The 21203-nt window shown below is 33.5% G+C and overlaps 1 protein-coding gene across 4 annotated transcripts in view; it reads right to left on the bottom strand.

Moving 5' to 3' along the window:
* Positions 1-21203, bottom strand: part of KIF2A (kinesin family member 2A) — a 67380-nt gene that overhangs the window by 1993 nt on the left and 44184 nt on the right. For 2 of the 4 annotated variants that reach the window (XM_079918934.1, XM_079918935.1), the window contains exons 6-20: positions 21031-21131; positions 19178-19273; positions 17419-17473; positions 16866-17028; positions 14686-14776; positions 14523-14586; positions 13849-13940; positions 13342-13484; positions 12834-13038; positions 11982-12092; positions 10888-10955; positions 7487-7600; positions 6297-6447; positions 2982-3083; positions 436-571 (exon numbers count right to left, since the gene is read on the bottom strand). In XM_079918934.1, coding sequence (XP_079775060.1) covers positions 436-571; positions 2982-3083; positions 6297-6447; positions 7487-7600; positions 10888-10955; positions 11982-12092; positions 12834-13038; positions 13342-13484; positions 13849-13940; positions 14523-14586; positions 14686-14776; positions 16866-17028; positions 17419-17473; positions 19178-19273; positions 21031-21131 — 1692 coding nt within the window. The remainder of the gene's footprint in view (positions 1-435; positions 572-2981; positions 3084-6296; positions 6448-7486; positions 7601-10887; positions 10956-11981; positions 12093-12833; positions 13039-13341; positions 13485-13848; positions 13941-14522; positions 14587-14685; positions 14777-16865; positions 17029-17418; positions 17474-19177; positions 19274-21030; positions 21132-21203) is intronic. The other 2 variants (XM_079918936.1, XM_079918937.1) reach the window with 1 other exon arrangement.

Raw genomic sequence — 21203 nt, 5'->3', positions numbered from 1 at the left:
AACAAGTGTTCAAAGAAAAAACATGACAATATGCACAGAAAGGAGATGCACATAGGAGGCTAAAGAAAGATGACCCGTAATAGACCTAAACCAAGAAAAATAATTCTGAAAAGCATCGGCCCACCAAACTAAAACTCTGAATGGGTATACAAAATTTACAAACTTGTTAAAATATATTGTCCCTCTTTAATCAAAAGATGTCTTTACCTTCTCCAAAGACTAAAAAAAAAAGATGACTAGAGAGCACTTGAAATGATTTTTCATGTTTCATTTTTAGAAAAATCAGAATGGTTCGTTGGTCTTCAATACCTCTAGAAAGATGTTAAATGTACCCATAATTTTCACTTCAGATATCTTCTTACAATATGAAATCCTCCCACTAATTACATACAAATATTAGGCAGATTTCAAACACTAAAATGAAAAAAGAATTACCCCGCAGCTCAGTTAAAATGTCTATTTTTTGCTCAAGAATAGCTTCAAGTTGTGTAGCATATGAATCTACATCATAGTCTACTTCTTCAGTCATCTCTAGGAGAGCCTTTTCATCTTCTAACCATCGAATAGATTCCTGAAATGACCAAGAAAAAAAAAATCAATAATCCAATGAGGCTATTTATAAGACAGAAACCAATTAATAAATTTCATGTTAATCAAACATACTCAAGATAGTATTCTCTAAAATATTAATAACCATAAAACATCTTTATTATAGAGTAAAACTAAGAAATATTTCCTTAAATTTGAACACAAACACCACTGTGACAGGCCAAGTAAGATGACTTCATTTTCCTATTATTACTCTACTTTGAGTGGGGTTTGGGGGAGGGAATGAATCAGACACACACACACACACACACATCAATGAGCATAGTAAATCTCAAACTTCAACAGCTGTCCCTAAAATAGAGACAATGGGTGTAATAATAAAGTTACTGATCAATCTGATGAGGCCTATGGGAGCCCAGAACTTGTAAATCATCTGGAATTAACGTATCTATTTGGGGCCTCACAGTGGTTGAGCCAAGAGGTAATCCTAAATTCTACACACTAGCTCTTCAATATTATCGACTGTAAGGGAACACTGGATAGCCCTTTTTTTTTTTGGCCGCACCGTGTGGCTTGCAGAATCTCAGCTCCCTGACCAGGTATTGAACCCGCGCCCTCCACAGTGAAAGCGCAGAGTCCTAACCACTGGACAGCCAGGGAACTCCCAGGATAGCCCGTTTTAGAAGAGTCAAATGAACCACTAAACAGTAGCTACTTACTACTATTCATAAATGCTTCAAGGAAACCATTCCTTTTTTAAAAAAATAATTAATTAGTTATGTTTGGCTACGTCGGGTCTTTGTTGCTGTGTGCGGGCTTTCTCTAGTTGCGGGGAGCGGGGGCTACTCTTCATTGCAGTGCCCGGGCTTCTCATTGCGGTGGCTTCTCTTGTTGCGGAGCATGGGCTCTAGGTGCGCGGGCTTCAGTAGTTGCAGCACACAGGCTCAGTAGTTGTGGCGCATACCTCATTGTAACAAGGCATTCACAAGTCTACTGCTGGATTCCAAGACAATTCAATTGTGCTGCACACACAACTGTTCTATAAATGTACCAATTTAGTTCTGACACATCAAGTATAAATTTGAGTTTGAAAGCCTCACCTGACTGAGTTTTATGGGTGTCCATATTGTTCTAGCAATTTTCTTAAATTACAAGTGTCCTTTTTTGATTTAATCTAAATACCTAGGCCTCTGAAGAGATTCCCATAATATGGATTTGACTAAAACTGTAACACTTTTAATGTATACGCTATTCTGAAGTTATAAACAGTTCTCTTATGTTTTTGAGACCTTCATCCAAGTGCTTGAATGGCGAGAGCTGAGGAATGTTAATGTCTGTTTACAGATAAATGAAGATTTCTTCAACATCAGAGAAGGAATATAGGTTAACAGGACAAAGGATTTATATACTGTGGGAAGGGGGTGGGGGGCAACCTGACTGTACAGTCTCCATAAATATGTTCAAAATTATCTTCACTTCCTCAAAGGTATCACCCTCCAGAATATTTCCTTTTTTTAAAAAAATAAATTTATTTATTTTATTTTAATTTTTGGCTGCGTTGGGTGTTCGTTGCTGCATGCGTGGGTGAGCAGGGGCTACTCTTTGTTGCAGTGCGTGGGCTTCTCATTGCAGTGGCTTCTCCTGTTGGGGAACACGGGCTCTATTTGTGCAGGCTCAGTAGTTGTGGCACGTGGGCTCAGTAGTTGTGGCTCCCGGGCTCTGGAGTGCAGGCTCAGTAGTTGTGGCACATGGGCTTAGTTGCTCCACGGCATGTGGGATTTTCCCAGACAGGGCTCAAACCCATGTCCCCTGCATTGGCAGGCGCTTTCTTAACCACTGTGCCACCAGCGAAGTCCCCAGAATATTTTCTTGTTTATAAAAAGGGAGAGGGGAGGATCGTATGGTAAAAGGTTTTTTAAAATAGGTTTAACACACAATGGGATAAATACCTAAGGAGTTACTGCTTTAGGAAGGGATATAATACCCCTCAGTCATCTGCCACTGACAGCTCAGTCAGTACAGGAACTCTCCTGAAATACTCCTCCTTTTCTACAAAGACTGACTCTTCCTCAATTGTTCTGATACCCTTTAGCAGAGTTTTTCCTACTGCTGTCAAACAAACTGGCCTACCATGAAGAAAGGGGTAGTGGAGGGTAGAAGTTCAACTCCTCTATAAACGGACAACTGACAAAAGCAAATGAAGTGGGAGAACAGAAGAAATAAAGTAGATCTTTCCATCACAGCTGCAAAGAAAGTTTGTAGTGATCATTCATTCTATTCAAAACGTACTGTGGCATATGCCCTACAAATACACATATACTTACACATAAACGAGTGTTATTTTTAGATTAGTGTGATACTCAAAGAATTACAAAAGTTGGTAGTTAATTTTTCTAGAGAAACATTTGATTAAAGATTCTGTCTTACTTTACCTGGAAGACTGCCCTGTGATCTTCTACAACTTGTTCTTCCATTTCTACCATTTGTGAGACAGCTTCGTGGAAAGTAAACAATTGTGGAGAAACCTCTTCTTCCTTAAAATAAAAATAGTTTAAAAATTATGACATAAGTTTATATTTTAAATGTTATAATAAAAAAGTAGTTTTTCTGTGTCATCTACAAAAATGCAACTTAGAAATTGAGGATGCTTGAATGTTAAAGACAACTAAAACAAAACATGAAAGGCAAAGCCACAATTTCTTTTTATGGGTCAAAAATATTTAACATAACACTCAGTAAGACAAACTTAAACACATCAGTAAGAGACAGTTTTCACTTATCCCAAGCTTTACTGCAGAATTACTGTAAAAAAGCAATCTCTTTTGGAGTGCAACTTTTCAAAAATACATTTATCACAGGCTAGAAATATACTGAAATATTTCCTCAGTGTTGTTTACTTTCCCTAACAATTTAATTCACATATATGTCTTAAATTTCTTTTCACTAGAAGAGAGACGTAAACATAGTATCTTTCATGACTGTGACTATCAAATTGGTATTCTGAAGGATTCAACTCTTACTAAATTTTAATTTCTGAATTGCATTCTACAATTTACTTACTGGTTTTTACAGAAATTTTAATGGACAATTCACAACTTTATCAACAAAAACTCACATATGTATATGCAACATATATTTTGGTCCTACATCAAGTCAAACTTCTCTGGCCTTGCTTTCTTTTTTGAGCTTCCTTCCCAACTCTAACATCTAATGATTTATTTCCTCAAAATGTGGCTGTAGTGATTGAGAAGTACCCTTAAAATTGTTTTATAAAATGTCAGTAGGTAAAGCAACATTTTTCAAATAAAATACACAATTCTAAATATATGTGTATTTTCGTTAAATTAAATATTATAAGTAGACTTTGACTTATTTGACTCTTTCATCAATAAGCTGCCATCCCTAAAAGTTTATATAATCAAGTTGGCTAAAGAATTTTTTATTTTTTCTTTGGGAAAAGAGCCATCTGCTTTTAATCAGGACATGCAGGCATGATTCTCTCATATTCTCTGTCCTTCTGGTAAATACACAGTCAACCACCTTTACTCATTTTATCTGCCCACTTCCCTGCCAAGCCAAGAATGTCCTGTCTTTTCTCTGCTTCAAGATATTATGCAAACTCCTATCACTTCCATGCAGCCCACTCAGAATACTTTTTGTCTATACAACTACTTATGGAATTCTAATGCACTTGATTATCCTCTAGTTTGTCTACCTGTATTACTTTTATCTCCAGGGCATGTCCTGGACACTATCCCATTTTAATCTACCTTGTTAAAATTTAATATAGCAATAAGAATACGTACACATGCACCAATACTTAACTAAAGGCTAATGCTGAACCATCTCAAGACAGTTCCTTGGGGAAGGCAAAGTTGAAAGAAATCCACACTCTTTCATATATAAGGGAGGTTGCAAGAACCCATGATGTCATGCTTAAAGCCTCTGGATTAGTTCTGGTCACCTAGCCAACCTCTCCAAATTAAGGTCCTGCAAAGACCAAATAGATGCAAGAATAAAATGTGAGAGATCTGCTATAGGGAGTGCCTATCTTGTTCTGGTTTTCCATATCTCTGGAAGCACCGTATCTAGGATCAATGCAGGGTTTGCTTTAAGGAATTTTTTTTTTTTGCTTTAAGGATTTAAAAAGCAATTGCAGTCTCTTTCAAACGTTTTGGGGACAGGGGATAGACTAACGCCAGGATTTCATTTTTAGGTCTTTATCCTCTATGGTTCAAAGTTCAGAACTCTTATTTTATTTTTTTATTTTATTTCATTTTATTTTTTGCGGTATGCGGGCCTTTCACTGTTGTGGCCTCTCCCGTTGCGGAGCATAGGCTCCCGTCGCGCAGGCTCAGCGGCCACGGCTCACGGGCCCAGCCGCTCCGCGGCATGTGGGATCTTCCCGGACCGGGGCACGAACCCGTGTCCCCTGCATCGGCAGGTGGACTCTCAACCACTGCACCACCAGGGAAGCCCAGAACTCTTATTTTAAACCAGGTTTCTTAACTTCGACACTACAGACATTTTTGGGGGGAGGAGGAAGGCTGTCCCTGTGCATTGTATGTTTAGCATCATCCCTGGCCTCAACCCACTGGATGTTAGCAACACCATCCCACCTGTGACGACCAAAAAATATCTCCATACATTTTTCCCTGGAGAGGGGCCAAGTCACTCTTGGTTGAGAACTGCTGCATTGAGTCCTACTTTGTAGAGTATTTTGAAACATGATAACAAAAAGTAGGATATCCGTTTGTTTACTCTAGAATATTTTGGACTTTAAAATACCTGCTGGAAAGTACAAAAACATTAACTTAAGTTATACTGTTTCCAAAGAATATCTTATTGCAGCAAGCAATCAATTTAGCTGACCTAAGATTTCACTCTGGTATAAGAAAGACCCAGATTTCAATCCTGCTGGGCTTCAGTACTTACTACTTGTATGATCTTAGTCAAGTTAAAAACAGGGATAATTATAGTATCTACCACACTGAATTGTGAGGACTATACCAGATCATAAGATGCCTAGCAAATATATGTCATGAAGTAAGCAACTAATAAATGCTACCTTTATCATTATAAGAAAATGCCACTATAGGATTCTTAGTGGGAAAAGAATGATACAAAACTATATAGATTATACATTTAAAAAATGAAGTTAAATAACTATGTGAAAATGTGTTTGTGCTTTTTTGTTCTTTATACCTCATTGTCCTTATACAGTGGGCACATATTATTATTTTTAAGTAACAGGGGAATCAGAATTTTAAATTTATGAAATGTCACCAAACATTCAAAAATACAGAAAGCAACCAGATTTAACAAATGTCAGATTTTTTCCATTTTTGATACAGTTCATGAATCCTTTTAATGCATGTGCATGTGTCCATAATCTTGTTCTAAGCTTTATACATGTGATATATTGTATGTACAATTCTTAAACTTGTTTTTTCCCTGTATTACTTTAAAAATCCCCCAATTTTAACATCAGTATAAAATCTGGAAAAAAGAATAGTTAGATCAGGGGTCAGTGAACTTTAGTACATATTTTGGGGTTGTGAGCCATACAATCTTTGTCACCTCTGGTCTTAATGAGCAGGGCCATGTTTCAACAAAACTTTATTTGTAAAAACAGATGGCAGGCCCATAGGCTGTAGTTTGCTGATCCCTGATTTAGATGATAGTTTTCACTTATTCTGCTATGGATGAAATGACTTAGATAATTACAACTATATTATGTCACTTACATTTTGTTCACAAAGAAGTTTTAGATCATCCCTCTGAGGGGAACTCCCCACACCCCACTGTGCCTCTAAATCATCAATCTGATTTGGTGGATGGTGCATTATTGGACGGACATCACTAGCAGCAGTTGGATCCACAGTCAATTCTTTCACCCTATAAACACATAAGAGGTATCTATAATTAACAAAGATTCATGCAGAGGAACAAGAAATATCAACCTATTTAATATAAAAGCAATTCAATAAACATATTAATATTGATGATGTCAGCTTTCCAGATCAAATCTAACTGAAATCTGTTGAAATACTAAAGGTATGTTTAGCTGTGAAGCTTTAGGAATTTACTTAGGTATATAACTTTACAATTACTTCGAACATAATTACTGTGCATTACAAATTGAGAATCAACAAAGTATGCAGATTCAGTATTTCAAAATAAATAAGAGACACTTGTTGCAACTAAATTGCTGAATAGAAAAATGCTAACAGTGGCACTTAGATCAATAAATAAATCACAGTCAAAAATCAGGGATTTTTTTGTTTTTTGGCCGCACTGTGTGTCACACGGGATCTCAGTTCCCTGACCAGGGATTGAACCTGCACACCCAGCAGTGGAAGCGTGGAGTCTTAACCACTGGACCGCCAGGGAAGTCCCCCAAAATCAAAGAATTTAATACACTTTGCAGATTTGGTAGTTAGAAGGCTCAATTAAAATAGCTACATGTGAAATATTTCTAATCTATAAAGATTATAAGCTGTAAAGTTCTATCATTAAAAAAAGTTTACCCCTTAAACTTCAATTTACATATTTGGGAGAGGGTACACTTTTTTTTTTTTAAGTCAAGAGGAGCCTGTGATTTCCTTGCAGACAGAAAGAATGTAAACTATTCATTTTAAATAAGACAGTTTATCCTTCAATGGTAAATATGCAAAGATGACATCATCCTTAAAAAGATGAGAGGGGAAAAGGAAGCCTGAATTCTAAATCAACATTTTAAAGCAAATTAATAAAGTACATAAAAATGAAGATCATGCAGTATAACCACCACCTGCCAAACAAAATGAAAATGAAAAATAAAATGGCTCAGGACAAAAGTATATGGTATGAAAGTAAATGCTATAAAACATGTATACATAGCACAATCCAAAAGAAACTATTAAAATAAACATCTTATGTATAGAATGAAGTAGACCTGGTAATTGAAGGAGAAAAGTCGTCATACTCATAAGAAGGAGAGAGATCAGGGCGACTGCCACTACCCTGTGAGAAGGGAATGTCTGATGGACTAATTCCAAACTCCTTTACTCTGCAGCACCAAAACAGCAACAAATTAAAAGAAAATGCTCTTGTAAAGACAGCAATGCACATTTCAAGTTTGCATTTAGTACTCAGTTTAATTTGTTTAGAAAAGGATCAACGTTGTTATGACAATATATTTACACTATCTTAAAAATAATCAATGTGAAGAGGCTTTTGAACCCGTCTGTTCTATTGACTCCCTACTCCATAGTCCTTCCTTTTCTCATGATCTTTCTAGAAGTTTAACGAGTCCATCACCTAAATTTGAAATGCCCTGTATTTAGCTACATGACCACTCATGTCTAATTTCCTTGTGTAGTCAATACCATGAATATTTTATTAGCATTAATGAGTCCTCAACACTCTTGCAGTCTTTTCAAACAGGACACAAGAGAATTAAGTCCTAATGGCATACACCATTTATAATTAATTAACTTCTTTCCTATGCACCTAGAATGGTATTAGCTATAAAGCAATCCTTGAACAAACTGAGAAAACAGTCACTCAGATAATTTCCTGTGTTTGGTGATTCAGGTGACGAACAATGGTGAAAAAAATCCTTTAGCAATGGAATTTAAATTGCTTTTGCTAATGTCTCTGACAGTTATATTTAACTAAATCATGGCTTTTATTATCCAATTTTTGTGACTCCCTATGTCCTCTTTAGGCCAATCCCATTTCATAACAGTAGGCAATATTTGTTAATTACTTCCTATATATCAGATATTATGATTAATATTTTTAGACATTATATTATTTAATCATTACGACAATATTGCGATATTATTATCACCACTTTACAGATGAGAAATAGGTTCAGAGCAATAAAGTATCTTACCCAAGTTCATTCAATGAGAATGTGGCATAACTGAGGTTCAAACCTAGCTGTGAGTACGAACCTTATGTTTAAACACTTCAATATACTAACCATATTCTCTGTTTTTCTCATTACTTCTCTTAGGTTGAACTAAATGAAATTACTATTGTTATACATCAAAAATAGTCACATAGATCAAACTAATAATTCCTTTTATTTAGAATCTTTATTTGACCTATTGGTAATATCTACTCTGAAAGGTTGAATACCAGATTCCTTTGCCTTTATCCTTTTGGAAAGCTTACTTACACACGTGCTGACAAACCTAAATTTCTAATACTGACTTAATAACTCTTTTTACTCCCAACCCCATTACTTATTCTTTCAGAATCTCCTAATTTAGATACCTATTAGCCCCTAACCACACATTTTTCCTCTATTCAAAGCTCTCTTGCCCAACCTAAACTATTCTATATGCAGTAATTATATTCCTCAAATGAGCTATCAAATGAGGTTGAAAATCTTTATTCCTAGAGATATGGAAATAAAAGACAGAATTATTTGTCCTAGATGGTTAGTAATGGTTGCAAATGAATCACATTACGTGATAATAAATTAAAATATTTTACTTGGACCTAAATGAACTAGAGGAATAACCAGATACAGCATTTTCACATCAGGGGGATTCCTTTGCAGCCAGAAGTCTGAAGACATGGAGGGTTTTAATTCTACAACACGGCAATCATTTTACTACACTAAGCTGTTCCTCATCTCTCCCATGAACAATTCTGAAACAAGAAGCATTTTAAATTAATGAAAAAAACCCCACAATACCAAAAATGTTCACTACAAAGAATGATTAAAAGTACTATAGGGGCTTCCCTGGTGGCGCAGTGGTTGGGAGTCCGCCTGCTGATGCAGGGGACGTGGGTTCATGCCCTGGTCTGGGAAGATCCCACATGCTGCGGAGCGGCTGGGCCCGTGAGTCGTGCCGCTCAGCCTGCTTGCTCCGCAACGGGAGAGGCCACAACAGTGAGAGGCCCGCGTACCGCACAAAAAAAAAAAAAAAAAAAAAAAAGGTACTATAAAGGTTCATAGCTAGAATCTTATAATTCAAAGTTTAAAGGGTATTAAATTTAAAAATAAAGTTCAATTATTTTTAAAAGTTATTATTTTTAATATCTTTACAAAAGGTCAATAAGTTTATACTTTCCAACAGTTTTTACTGATGATTTTTAAAAATCTCTTTAGTTGAAGCAAAAGCAAAATACCAAAGAACAAAGCGTATGATCTAATTTATGTGAAGTTCAAATACAGCTACCTATATTGTTCAGGGATACATTCATAGGTAGTAAAACTATTTTTAAAAAGAGAGAAAGAAAATTGAGAAATTTATTCCACAAAAGTCAGGACAATGGCTACCTTGGGGTAGAAATTAATGGATTTAGGCATGTTATTCAGGATTCGTGATTAGAAAGGGACACATGGGGAATTTTCTGGGGGACTGGAAATGTTTTATTTCTTGGTCCGATGACAGGAATTTTCACTTTGTAAATATTCATTAAATTATTCACTTGTGTTTTGGGTACTTTTCTGTATGCATATGTATTTCATACTTTAATGAAAGATTAAAAATAAAATTTCCATAGTGATTAAAACAAAAAAATAGTACAAATACTCATGTTTAGCAAAATTAAGAGATTCTCCACACTAGAAATGGAATACAAAGAGGAATTTTATCTCTAGGTTAAAATCACAAATGCAATATGTGATAATACAAATTTAAAACTATATATATAGTCATTCAAAACAAGAGCAATGGGAACAAATCTCTGGAACAAATATAAACATGCCTATTACAATCCAAAATTCCAAGGGCATTTTGTGACTATAAGGAATAAACTGCTTTAATAATGTGTAACGCTTTTTGTCCTCTCATTTGTAATAATGCAATTGTCTATTAACGTCTGTAACACTATTGCTGTAAATAATAAAATGTAACCCATACAGAACACCAGAAAGAACTGTGCTATCCCTACTTAAACCCTAGCTTCCCCATGTATAATATTTAAGATTATCAGAAATAATTTTCAGCATATGCAAAACAATTTAAGAAATACGGACTGGCTCCTGATACTCACTTACTTTTGAGTCTTAATATAATAATAATAATTTTCATGATTTAAATATAGTAAAATATTATGAAATATAACTTGGTTAATGGAAAAATACAATCATGTTCTATGATTTTAAGACCTATTCTACTAAAAATATGTCTTCCCAAATTACACAACACATTTCCAATTATTTTTAGAATAAGACAAAATGATTCTAGACATCATTTCAATGAATAACATGCAAATTTTTTTTGAAAATGTAAAGAGCAATGCAGTAAGATTTACCCTATCAGATATTAAATCAAACCATATATTGTTCTATTCCCTTCAAATTTCAAAATAAATAACCATTTCTCATACCTATTTGCATATCTTAATGTATTGAGAGTATTTTCACAGGATGCCATGCCTGGAGAGATTGTGGCAATCTATGGGGGAAAAATGCAAAGGTAAAGAAAATGTTATAAATGATGACAAGTAATACTGACATATGGCTCAGTCAGGTCTAATTTTAATATGGTCATCTAAAAAAAGAGTTATTAATGATACCTTAGCTCCAAGATAATTCACTATCTCATACCCATAATCAAAGAATAATTATAAACTCCAGTTAAAATATAAACAACTCTGATGGCACCACAAAATGATCAAATATCAGGCAGAAAATGGAGGTCAACACCTAGAAGAAGGGAGTAACATTGAGTGACTGTCCGCCCCTACTTTTGATAACTTTTTTTGCCTAAGGGCAAACTCTGCTGCTGTCACACACGACAACTAAAACTTCAATAGAAATCTGGAGTTTCACTGGTTAAACTAAAGGATGGAGTTTGGAGGTAGGCACCATAGCAGCTGGGAAGTGAAGTTTGTCCCAGAAGAGAAATAACCACAGAGGAAGAAACTCATATTCTACATATATATTTATACTACCCAAATCTCTGGCTGACCCCTGAACACAAGGTTGACTGCAAGAAACATAGCTAAGTCTAAAAGAGCTAAACAGAGATTTCAAGGTCAGTTGATGCCCACAGCTGGGGAGACAAGAGTTTGGAGTTCAGCTAAGTTAACTTCCAGCTAAAATAACAACAACAACAATAACAAAATCAATAATCTTTAGAAGAACATAACAGAATCCTGAGTGTCCATAAAATATTCATTCATAATGAAAATTATATAATCCAAAATTCTAGATATATGAAGAAATAGAAAAGTGTGACCAATATGCAAGGAAAACAGAAATCAATGAAAACCAATCTCACAAAGACTCAGATGTTGGAATTAGTAGAATGCATTATAACTACAATATAATCCTATCAGACGGGCAGGGACCACATTTCCAAGTATCGCTGTATCTCTCACAATAGACTTTAAATGACTGTCATTAATGTATTTTATAATTTTCCCATATATACTACATAATTATTCATTTAAGATTAAAACAAAACAAACAAACTTACCATGCAGGTACGAGAGTTTTCACCTATGAATGAATCTCTTAACACCTGAGTGAGTTTACTTGCTCGGAAAGGAGTATGAGGTTTATTTCTACCTAAGGCTCTGATGCACTCCTGAAAATTAAGAAAGCAAATTTCATAGATTTTACTTCTTATAAACAGTAATCTTAATGAACATATTTAAAACATCTCTTACCATAACCCTAACATTTAAGATCTGATCAGCTCTGAAAATTCTATTAAGAGATTTACAGCATAGTAGAAATGTTCCCATAAATCCTAATTCAAGAAAATGAAATTTGGAAAACAAAAAAACCCAATCCAAAAGACTACTTTATTAATTCCAAAAGATTCTTCTGGAGACTATGATTAGTGTTTAGAAGTAACAGGCAGTAGGATAACTGTAAAAAGTTAAACTTTTAAAGTGGTACTACAAAAGAAAAAAATAGAATGCTTTCTTTGCTTTGCTAGTCAAGGAAGATATATAATAGTGGCCTAACTTTTTGAAAGCCATTCCACATTTTTCTGAGAAACTTTCTTAGCTCAGTTTTATGGTTCCTTGCCCTCCTTCAAGAAAAAAGACTGATTAATGATTAAGGCCCTCTGGAATCTCCCTAAGCAGCATTGGAATTGGCCTGCTGACTAACAGATCTTTATCTACCTTAAAAAGAATAAATAATATGTGTAAAGAAAATTTCTGGGTACAATATAAATCTGTAACTGCAAACATAAACAACTAAATTTTGATACCTCTCTTACTTATTAGAAAAAACAAATAGTATAATTTTGTAACTGAGTAAACAAAAATGAAGTCAAAAGTAAAAGACTTTTCACAATTAAATGCACTTTATTTACCTTGAGTGCTAAAAGGCTTTTATTAATTTCAGCACCTTCAAGCCTAGTTTGCCTGTCTGCACTGGAAGTATCAGCTCCTCTTTCATTTCCAGCCAAATCGATGAGAGAAAATTTGCCATGTAGTTTTCCTTTCCTTCTAAGAATAATCTGAAACACTGCATGGCTCCGAGATGAATGTGCATTTGCAGATGTTTGACCGGATGTTCTACAATGTAATTAAGAACATTCTGATATGTAAAAAGTTCAATTTATATGTGCAAACCACAATATTTTCATTAAAAAAAGAAAAAACTATTCAGTTTTTATTATTTAAATACAAAAGAGACATTTTGAATTAGCAACACAAACATAACCAGATTAATACAATTTAATCTGGCATACTTCAAAAGTTTTTATGAGTAATGATTTTACGTCCAAAATGCGCTGAACAACATCCTTGCTTTGCTTTTGAAAGTATCTAAAACTGATCATGAAACTGTTTCGCTTTCTTAATTAAAATGAGAGCTACCTGCAACTGTTGCCTATGTCAATGAGTTTCAGTACATCTTCAACACATTTGACCTCCCGTTCCTGTAATCCCACCACTTGAACCTGCTGTTTTCCATCTTCGAGCACTCTTAATTTTGTTTTCCTGTTTAGCAAGTCAAAAACCTAAAAAAAAAGAAAGAAAGCTAGCTTTAAAAATAAAAAAAAAATAGTTCTATAAAAATGAGTCATTCAGAGTCCGAAAATTATTTCAGAGAATTCTAGTAATAATGTTATTAGAATAATAATGATCGATACTGAAGTTAAAGAGTTTCAAAGAGAATTTTAAAAAATCTCATCACAGAACTTTAACATAATATTCCAAATACGTATAACAATTATGTGGTGGCAATGACTGCCCAACAATGTGAATATTGCTGAACTTCTACGCTTAAAAATGGTTAGAATGGTAAATTTTATGTTATGCATTTTTTAACCATAATTTAAAAAACTACAAAACAAAAAATTATTTTTTTAAGTTTCCACTTACCTTACCACTATAAATTTCAAAAAAGGTTGCATACACTTGAAGTTCTAACTTCTTATAGTTTGGCTTCTTTAGCATTAAAAAAACGTCTCGAGCTGTCAATAATTGCATATGGAGAAAATTTATTAAGATGCAATAAATATTGTTTTAAAAGAGCAATTCAAATTTTCTGTTTTTAAAAAGCAATTCTAATCAACTAATGTTTACCTAGAATGATAGTATCAATAAGAAAAATGAAGATTAAAGTGGATATTAATTTTCAAAAAAAAATAGTAGCAATAGTTTTTCTACATTTAAAGTTTAGAGGCCACTCTCCTTCATATTCAAGAAGAGAATGCTACTACTTATCTTTATAAATAGCATAAAATTATAGGCGGTCATAATAAGGTTACTTTCATAATCATACCAAATGGAAACTTTTCACAAAGCAGTTATTCAACAACAAACGCTAAGCTTCAACAATGTGCCAGATTACAACACAAACATAATCAAGATTTTTGCCCCCAAAGCACAGTTCTTTTCAAAACAGTCCGCTAATCTAAAACTGACATAATATATAGTAAGTATAGCATTAGTTACCCTTAAAATTCTGGACAGTACTTCCAAATCTTATTTCCAAGCCACCTGAATAATATTCAAGAAGAATATTATAAATAATATGCAAAAAGGGGAGTTACCTGCTAATGCATAAATTCCTTTAGAACAGTCTTGGTTCTTTCCTGAAAAGTCACCTCCCATTGTCTATATGTTAAAAAGAAAATAGAATTTAGGTCTTAGAATTAAGCTATAAGGAAAATAAACTGGCTTCATACCAGGATGTAACTGTAATGAATTACTTACATGAGTCTTTCCACTTCCAGTCTGCCCATAAGCAAAGCATGTAGCCATTCCCCTTTCAAATATAGTTTCCACTAGTGGTCTAGCTGTAAACCTTAAAAATAAAATGTACCAGTCAGAACATACAGTTAATATTTAAATTAAACAAATAAACAATAAAACTAATATCAAGTGTTATTATAAGCAAATCTTATACCAAGATTTTTAACAAATCAGTGGGATCAACTGCGAGGCCACAATTGACCACTGATTTAAAATTTTAAATACCTATGTCCTAGGATTGCTTAAAGCTCTTTAAAGCATATTTTCAAGCAATAATTCCGAAATAAACAAGGGCCACAATAATAATGGACAGGGAAAAAAACCTGATAGTAACTGAGCTTAAGACATAATATATAGAAGACAGTAGGAAAGTTTTAAAAAATAACAACAAAATATGGTAATATCAGCCAGACAAGTAGGACAGATATGAAAACCAAAACCAAAACTAAAAACCCCAACCCAACCCAAAAAAAGTATCAATGGTTTCAACAGAAACAGAATCAAGAGTGGTAATCTCAATACAGAAAAGCTAGAGGGGAAAAAAGTACAAAAACATTATCTAAACAAGTATAAAAGTGGTAAAATTTCCTTGAATGTGAGTAAGTAAATATAAATTATGCTTATAAGACAATGAATTCTGAGTTGATAGCCTTGATTCAGGAAAAGGATGCCCAAATATTATGTATTGGTATAATCACTGCTGGAGTTAAAATAAAAAGGTAGGGAGGGACAAAAAAATACTTCAATGAGCAGAGCCCTAAAAGCATGATAGAAAACAAATCTACTTTTTACACAGTCTTCAAAAGAATATATGTAGAACACTTTATACAGCTCTATTGATTTTTTTTTTAAAGGCACAATGGAGAAAGTACAGAACAAAAGGAGCAGAAAAATGTTCTAATCAAAAAGAACTGGAAATGAGTCTGAAGAGTGATCAGACCAAAAAAAAAAAAAAGAAGGCTAACTTCTCAATCCATAAAAGTTAAGGATAAGAGAAAGGGGAGAGAATCAATACTGGTAAAATTAAGAAGCATAAATACAGGGTGAAACACAAAATGTTTACTAAATCTAGCACATACACAGAAACATACTTTTATTTATAGTGATTTCTTGAAAATGGTTACAAAAGTCAGACAGACATATTTTATGAGACAGGAATGGAAGCAGAGAAGGGAGTGAGGGGGGAGGACAGGACTCAGTTCTCAAAAAAGTAAAAAATACACAATTTATAATTACAATTCCCTTTCAAAACAAATTTTTCACAATACCTCTATCTAGCATTCACATGTTCTTTAGTTTTGTCCTCTTTCTTTACAGCTGAACTCCCAGTTTACTGGCTTAAGACCAGTGGAGTTGGTCTTATCTCATTTATAACATCTTCAATTCTTAGGATTCTTATTAACCCTTTAACTTTCTGTTTTCCAGTCAAATTTATAAAATAAAAGGGCAATGAAACATAGCATTCAAGTAACTCAAGACAATTTAATATAGACTGAAATAACAATGCTGCTAAAACTGACCTATTAAATAATAAGAAGTAAATGTTTACAAACTATGTATAAAAATCTAAATTTGGATAAAAATGTGGGATATCAATGCACAATACATGTAAGGTTGAGTTGTTTGTAAGTTGAAAATGTGAACATGCAAGAATTTCATGTACTAAAACTATTCCAAAGCTTAGAAATGATAAAACTAGGGAAATGCAAGTAGATTTACAGAACTTTTTTTTCCTTAAGTGGCCATATGTGCTAAATAAAGATTCAGACAAATAAGTGACAGATGTATAACAGTTATTTCAAATTTCTTCACTACTGCAGAGATCAAAAAGTAAAAAATAGCCACATCCCATCTCTAGAGGTACAGAAAATGTTTTCTAGAAATTCCTTATCCATACATATGGTATGTTATATAGTGTATAAAGTTAATCATTAATGAAAACTGATTTGGGGAGCATTAAAGAAAACAAGTGTTAAAATTCATTATCATGTTTATTAAACATTCTTATTTGTTTAAACTCAGGGGGAAAGAAAAGGATATTACACCTCTGGAGAGATATGCCAAGATCAACATAAGTTTCAGTGGTGGTGGTAAACACACAGTATAAGAACAAAATTCTGATTTAAAACAAATTTACCTACCTGTAAACCATTTCATTAGGAGCAGAGTCATCAAAGGCATAATCAAAACGAAATGTTTGGTTTTCTAGGTACCTTGTTAAATCTACTTTTTGTTTTGGTTCATGTACCATCACAACATCTTTACTAGGGATTGTGATTACATCAAGATCTTTCATTTGAGTTTCTAAAAGAATAAATGAAAATCAGTACCCAGTAATTTTCACAGTATTTGAATTAATGCACAAAAATTATTTTAAGTAGTAAGAATTTCGATAAAAGTAGTAAGTCCTGTAAATATAAATATCCCATAAATATGCCATTCAAGTAAACAGAATATTTCAACAACAGAGTAAAAAAAAAAAAAAAAATCAAGATTTCTGTAAAGCCAGGAATGGCAAAAATTCTTAGAACAGTATCACATCAACAGACCTAACCATAGAAATCTGTATAATGGTTATGTACAAATGAAATGATTTACATTTAACTCTTCCAAACCAATCTGATTTCTGCTATTATCAAAATAAATTGCAAACAGGACAAAAATGAACCCTTGATTAGAACTCAATAAGCATACCTTTTTTATTGAGTGGTCGTTTTCTTACACAAACACATATCCTATGTTCATCAATCTAGAAATAAAATATTTTTTTCCAGTGATTATCAATGGTATATAAAACACTGAAAAGTTAATTATGTAATATTTCCTCCCGAGGTTTTAGAAATTTATGCATAGCATAAATAGGATAAGTAAGCTTAAAAAACAAATTAGCTTGAAGAAATTTTAATAGCCATCAGACACAATTATTTCAAAAATTCTAAGTATAATGGAAACTCGCTTATTTTGTCATTTGGTAAACCACTAGGAAATAACTTTGTAGAGGACATCACCACTCTTAGTAGCAATAGGTTCACGTTAAGAAACTACCTTATTCACTTCAAGATGTGCTGTATACGACAAAAGTAAAATTTCCTACCAAGTGGCATATTTTCAGATTGATTATAGGGAAAATTATAGGCAAAGATAACTAGCTGTAGACAAGAAACACAGTTCTCAGAAGATTATTGGCCAAAATAATTTGAACAATTTTATAATATGCCAATTCTTAGACATTAAATTTTTTCATAAAATTAATGTTCCCAATACTTGCCTTCTAATGATATTTAGTATAAAGCAGAAATTGGCAAAGTACGGCCTGAAAGCCTAATCCAAGCCACTACCCACTTTTGTAAAGTTTTACTGAAACAGCCATACCTATTCATTTATGTATTGTCTATGGCTGCTTTTCATACTACAAAGGCAGAATTGAGTAGTTGTAACAAAGACCATATGGTTCAAAGCCAAAAATATCAGGCCCTTTTCAGAAAAAGTTTTCCAGTCACTGTCATAAAGTATGAGCTCAGATGTAGGTTAAACAAATGAAAGGGTAGCAAGGAGTAAAATATATGAGATGCAAATGTTATGAACTACTCTATTAAATCATATGTAATACACCTGCCTTAACACAGGTGTATTATATGTATTTTGTGTACCCAATACATTCCGTATACACTAGGTCAGATGTATTTTGTGTACCCAATTCATTCTGTATACACTAGGTCAGATGGATCATTTTTCATAAATACAAGTTACTCACAAAAGTATTCCCTGTTCAATAAATTCCCATTCTTCAATAGGAAAGGAGGTGCATAAGACAGAACATTCTTCAAGCACTAGATTTCTAGTTTACAGCAGTCCTCAACAGCCATCACTTATTGTTAAAAGCCAGAGTAACATTTATTTTAAAATAAATTAGTAGTAAGTTGGAATGATGGTGGGATCTACAGCCCAAGCCAAGAGGAAACAAACTTGGAATTGAGATAAAAGTATAAGTGATGGTCAGAAAGGAAAGTGGGTCTTCTGACATCATCCTTGACTGTTGCTCTGTCCTACCAAGGACACAGAGGCTTGCTTTGAAGTGGATTATCTTTGTGAGATGCATGTCTAACGTATCAAATTATGGGAAATAATGAGAAAATAAGGGTAAGTGCGAGTGGTTTCTTTCTTTCTTTCTTTCTTTCTTTTTTTGGATGCATCACGTGGCTTGTGGGATCTTAGTTCCCAGACCAGCGACTGAACCCGGGCCTTTGGCAGTAAGAGCACAGAGCCCTAACCACTGGACCGCCAGGGAATTCCCAACGGTTTCTTGATCTTCTTAAAATAGAGAAGGAGAAGAAGCACCCATAAAGAGAGAAAAAATTACAGAACTAAATACAGTATTAACTTAGGGGGTATCAAACATGTTTTTATTTACAGCATAAAAAGTTCCAGAACAACTGTTAATAAAGAATCTTACAGGATCTGCTGTTGTTAATGGTCTATAATCCAAACTTCCTCTAAAGTCTCTGATCATACACATAATTTCATAATTTGGGTTTGTAGCGTCAACATCCTGTAAGAAGACAGAGAATTCATCATTTATTATAATTACAATAATGTAGTATTTGTTGCGTTTATGTTATATATGGTTTGAAAATTAAATAGGTTGCGTCATTTATAACAGCCAAGACCAAACTCAAACCTGAGATGTGATATAGTTTCAGAGTTCAAGATTAATAGTATGCCTAGGAATCACTTTCATATTAAAAAACACAATTCTGTTAGTCTACATGCCTTCTGTTAACTCCAAACAAAATACTCCTTATTAAAACCACCTTTGACCTATTTCAAATATGTTATACGTATACCTTAATTCTCCTAGAAAACTGAGCAAAACAAAAACAGTGTTCATCCTAAACATCAATAAAGAACTCTAGAAAAGCCGAAATTCTCAGAAAAATGCATTTAATCAGATTCTTCTTCCTAATTCCTAATTCAGTGTTTCAGCAAAGTAGAACTATGGATTCATTTATGTTTATTTCCTATTATTAATGACTCTCTAAAAAAAACTAAGGCATGGTATAATACAGCCCCAAATCAACAGGACATAGAATTTAAAGGAATCAAAAGCCAAGATAATTTTTTAAATCTTTAAAATTCAAACTACTGCATGCTAACTGCAATTTACTATTTTGCTTCAAAACTGAGAAAATTCAGATTAAGATACAAATAGCAACAGTTAACAGCCTCTCCTAGCTATGAGTATAAATTGTTAAACATTTTAGGTCAGGTTCTTTTTCCCATATACTATATGCAGACTTGCTTTGAGTACAACTAAATTTCAAAACTGTTAATGTAACATACTGTCAATTAACCTTTTGGGAAATAACACCAACTATGTCAACTGAGAAGCAGAATGTAAAGAAGAGGTCACAAAGAGATGTAAAAGTATTATGAAGTACCCACAGGAAACACCAGGTGGCATCTGTACTAAGTATCAGCAGATACAAGCATTATTCAAAACCCAACTGGTCATTCTCAGGTCACTTTCAGATATAAGTTGATTTATTCAGGTTGAGTATTATACTGATTCCACAATTCCACAACACAACATCTTTATGATTAAGGGCATTTGAACATACTCCTAAATAAGGAAACAATCCTGGTATTACAGGAAACAAGTTCTGAGAATATAATAGATACTATGCAAGCACAATGGAGGAATTATTTGTACAATAGCATAATTTCTAATATGTGAAGACCTGTAGAGAGATAAAAGACCAGTCTTCTAAGCAACTTTTCCATTGCTAGTAAAGTTTTGCTACTATCTAAAGGAAATGTGAGAAGAGGGGCACATCAGAGATACTCTCAACATCTAGTATAAATCAACACACAACGAATTTCCACCCTTTCATTGTGATATGCTGAACTTATTAACCATGGAAAAACAATAAAATGGATAGTATAACCATATACCTTAACTTGATGTTTTTCTGAATGTATTTTTAGTCCTTTTAAAAAGCCAAAATCCTATTATTCTCAATGTTATACATCCATTAGAGTTCTGTAACACAATGGCTTACTATTCAAAATGGAACAAGCTTTAGGACTAACACATACCCACTAAAACTTGAAAAGTTTATGTAGTAAAAAATCTGTTATGGTAACTTATTTCCCCAAGAGTTTATATTATTCCTCAATATCAATTTAAGGAACTATATTGAAATCTTTAAATGAATGCCTCAATTATTTTTTCATAAGCCAATCACTTTCACTGACACAGTCTAATCCTTGGTTGGTGCATAAACAAAATATGTTTCTGTTACAAACCTGGGCTCTTTTTTCTCTAAGTTCTTGCTGTTGTAGTCTCCTTTTTTCCCGTTTTTCTTGTAATTTCTCTACTTCTTTCACACAATTAGATTTTCTACGTGCTGGAAGAAACAGATGAGCTGTAGAAGCCTAGTTTTCTTTTTAGAGTACCATACTTATACACAAAAATTTTA

This window comes from Stenella coeruleoalba, assembly GCF_951394435.1.
Source record: "Stenella coeruleoalba genome assembly, chromosome: 3".
Lineage (NCBI taxonomy): Eukaryota > Metazoa > Chordata > Mammalia > Artiodactyla > Delphinidae > Stenella > Stenella coeruleoalba.
This window is presented reverse-complemented; position numbering and strand designations above follow the sequence as displayed.